We start from the raw sequence: 3,995 nt of genomic DNA on the forward strand, positions 1-3,995 counted from the left end.
TATTTCTCATTTAGAGTGTTTATCACCACTCATACCTCTTTACTTAATGATAAGATTACACAGATGTGATATGATAATATTTAAGAAAGAAAAAATAAGGTTATCTTAATTTGCTTATTTGTTCAGTTTCATACATACTTTTGGCAACACCTGACTTTGTTACTTTTTATTGTTTTCCTTGTTTTTTCATATATAGTTTTACCAAGTCCTTATAAAGTATGATTATTTTCCATTGTGTTTCATCTTATAAAAATTATATAAAAATCTTCTTTGAATGTAAAATTTATATTTTACTAAAATGATTCTACCTTTTACTTCAAAACAATGTGTTATTATTTCATCAATGGCCATTAGCATTAGCATACATTTCTTCTTATACCCATATGTAAGAATTAATCTGTATAAATAAATGAGAGTAAAGATTCTAGGACACACCATTTATAACTATTAGAGGGAATGTTATACCCAAAAGCCAAGATCAATCACTTCTACCAGAATAGATTAAAAAATCCTTTAATTCATATCCTCTGATATTCACAGAATCTAATACTGTATTTTTTTAGATTAATTTGAAACTGAACTAAATGGAAGAACTCAACCAGTCTGAAGTATCTGAATTCATTATTCTTGGGCTTTGTAACTCTTGGGAGCTCCAGGCCGTCTTCTTAGTGATATTTTCCTCACTTTATTTAATCACCATTTTGGGCAACATATTTATTGTAGTCATAATCATCATTGACCTTCATCTTCACTCTCCTATGTATTTCTTGTTGGCCAATCTCTCATTCATTGACTTTTGCCTTTCTTCAGTCACTACACCTAAGATGATCACAGACTTCCTCAAGGAAAAAAAGACTATCTCCTTTGGAGGGTGCATGTGTCAAATTTTCTTTGGACACTTCTTTGGAGGGGGCGAGATGGTACTGCTTGTGTCAATGGCCTATGACCGTTATGTGGCCATCTGTAAGCCACTCCATTACACCACTATTATGAACAGACATACGTGCATTGGATTAGTGATGTCATCATGGATCATTGGCTTTGTGCATTCAATAAGCCAATTGGTTATAATCATAAATCTGCCCTTCTGTGGATCACGGGAATTGGATAGTTTTTTCTGTGATATTCCATTGGTCATCAAGTTAGCTTGCATGGACACCTATGTTTTAGAAATTTTGATAAATGCTGACAGTGGGGTGCTAGCAACCATATGCTTCATTCTGTTGCTGATCTCCTATTCTCATATTCTGATTACTGTCTGCCTTCACTCGAAGGATGGGGCATCCAAAGCTCTCTCTACTTGTACTGCTCATATCACTGTGGTCATATTATTTTTTGGGCCCTGCATCTTCATCTACCTGTGGCCAGTCAGCATACCTTGGGTGGACAAGTTTCTTGCAGTGTTTTATGCTGTCATTACACCTCTCCTCAACCCAGCCATTTATACTTTAAGAAACAAAGAGATTAGAAATGCCATGAAGAGATTGCAATGCTAGCATATGAATTTTCTATTTTAGGATTTTGCATTATTAAAATATTAACTTCTAGGATACTAAAAATATTACAGTTGTCTTTTTTCTATAGACTATAAACATCCTCAAATTCATGGAAGTTATTTATAATGCTAGTTAAAATGTCTGTGTTTATAAATTTCATGATCATTAAGTGGAAAATAACCTGTCTATAAGATGTTAATAGTCTTTTATACTATGATTTTGGTTATCTCAGGTGAAATTTAAAGTTAATGACAAATTACTGGTACCTATTACATTTGCTGTTTCTTTAATCTTTCTTGTACCATTATAAAATCAGTTATCAAAACATGTGACATAAATCTCTACCCTCCCCAAATTTAAGTCACCATGATGGATATAAGTCTTGTGTTACTCAGAGAGTTACTACTTCTGGAATAGGGCTGTATCAATGGGTCATGAGTTGAGCATATCCATATTCATGATTGTAATTGTCTTCTATTTTTTCTGAAGTCTCCTTGGAAACTTAAGTGTTGAGATTGTAAAACTTCCATGTGGTCATTCTATCTGCTTAGCACTAAAGGGATTTTTCAGGAAATAATCCCCTGCTCAAGCTGCCAGACCTAAGGGAAGGCCTCCCAAAGACGCATCTTGACAGATTTAGTCATCTACCCAAAGAGTTAAAGAGATATATACAATAAAGTTTTGACACAAACTAAAAACAGAAAGTGTTATTAATACTTAACAGTAATCATAATATTTTGCAACTGTTAATGCAGTGGTAGAGAAAGTTCAACAATTAAATAGTGCAACTCAAATTTAGTTTCTAGAACTCATGTTGTGTGGCTCACAATCACCTGTAACTTCAATTATAGGAAATTTGACAACTCAGGACTATATGGGTGCCTATACTCACATATTCATGTAATCAACACAGACACACACACACAAAATTAAAAATAAAAAAAATGGTTAACAGTATCGAGCTACTGCCCCCCATGTCCCAGAGAGAGGTGTACCTCTCTGATATGTACAATATTACTCCTTCTGCAGACCAGAATGCATCAATCATTTATAGCATGATCATTGTCTTGGCGGTTTCTGATTTTCTTCTTTTTTTTTTTTTTTTTGGTTTTTCGAGACAGGGTTTCTCTGTGGTTTTGGAGCCTGTCCTGGAACTACCTCTGTAGACCAGGCTGGTCTTGAACTCACAGAGATCCACCTGCCTCTGCCTCCCAAGTGCTGGGATTAAAGGCGTGCGCCACCACCGCCCGGCTCTGATTTTCATTCATGGAACTGATACTCTTACCTAAAACTAAACTTGCTTTTGATTGCAGGTTCAATTACCTCAACCAGAAAACTGTATTCAACCTAGAAAATATTTTTCACTATTTCCTTTTATACTTTTCTAATGTTATATGCTGTTTTAAGCTTATCATTGCTTTTTATTAGTTCCCATGATTGGTCATATATTCTTTCTTTCTTTTTTTTTTTTTTTTTTTTTTGGTTTTTCGAGACAGGGTTTCTCTGTGGCTTTGGAGCCTGTCCTGGAACTAGCTCTGTAGACCAGGCTGGTCTCGAACTCACAGAGATCCGCCTGCATCTGCCTCCCGAGTGCTGGGATTAAAGGCGTGCGCCACCATCGCCCGGCTATATATTCTTTCTGTGTTATATACTTTCTTTGCCACTTGGATCTTCTTAATTGTAGAATTGAATAAAGTCTGTTTTTTATTCTTTACAGCATTTTAAATTATATTTTTGAGACCATGCTCTAACTATATCCTTTCCCTCCTTCCTTCATTTCCATCCAACTCTTCAGTTATATCCAGCACTACTGTTCTTCTTCAAATTGAAAGCTTTGTTTTCTTTATTTGTTTACACACACATACTTCTAAATATACAAATACAATTTTTGTCAGTTCATTTGCTACTTGCTTCTATTTGTATGCTTATGTATTCCCAGCTGACCATCTTTTATTTGATAACCAACCAATAGGTATGCTCTTTCATGGAGAAGATTGCTTCTTCAGTTCTCAGCATTCCTTAGCTCTTCTTTGTCTAGGGTTAACACTTTAAGTGTCCGCCCCCCCCTGCATGTAACTAACCCATTCTCATAGTATTTAATGATAAGTAAGACAGAATTCATATCCATTTCTTTAACCCTGGTAAAAAGCCATGTCTGGGGAAGAATATAGTCTTATTGGGAAACAGTTGATCCTGTAAGTGCACATGAGTTTCCTGTCAGATTGCCTTTCAGATAATTATTTTTACACACATAGAACAACATATACTTCCAGCTTTTGTCAGAGAAGATTATTTATGCAATGAGCGGTGGTGAATACACAGATACATAGCTGGCAAAATGTTGAGAAGAAATGAGTGTGATTGACCAATGATATATAAGAAAGTAGATAATATCACTTCTTCCAAGACTCAGGAATAATTAATGAAAGAGGGAGGGAATGAATGTAGGAATTTGATAAACTGTAGAGATGTGGGAAATGTTGACTCCTGGGCATGACA

The 3,995-nt window shown here is 35.1% G+C and overlaps 1 protein-coding gene across 1 annotated transcript; it reads left to right on the forward strand.

Annotated features, from left to right (window-relative positions):
• Positions 1–581: 581 nt before the first annotated feature.
• On the forward strand, positions 582–3,687 carry LOC130881594 (olfactory receptor 4K1-like). The gene is made up of 2 exons (XM_057781234.1): positions 582–1,486; positions 3,651–3,687. The coding sequence occupies exons 1-2, from the start codon at positions 585–587 to the stop codon at positions 3,685–3,687; spliced, it is 939 nt and encodes a 312-aa protein (XP_057637217.1). The 5' UTR covers positions 582–584.
• The last annotated feature ends 308 nt before the right edge of the window (positions 3,688–3,995 follow it).

Source organism: Chionomys nivalis, chromosome 9 (genome assembly GCF_950005125.1).
Source record: "Chionomys nivalis chromosome 9, mChiNiv1.1, whole genome shotgun sequence".
NCBI classification, from domain to species: Eukaryota; Metazoa; Chordata; class Mammalia; order Rodentia; family Cricetidae; genus Chionomys; species Chionomys nivalis.

Excerpts from the sequence above, each read along its gene's own strand:
- LOC130881594 (XM_057781234.1), top strand. The coding sequence starts at position 585 with ATGGAAGAACTCAACCAGTCTGAAGTATCTGAATTCATTATTCTTGGG. Across the intron at positions 1,487-3,650 it reads AGAAATGCCATGAAGAGATT|TCTGGGGAAGAATATAGTCT; the intron begins GCAATGCTAGCA and ends TAAAAAGCCATG.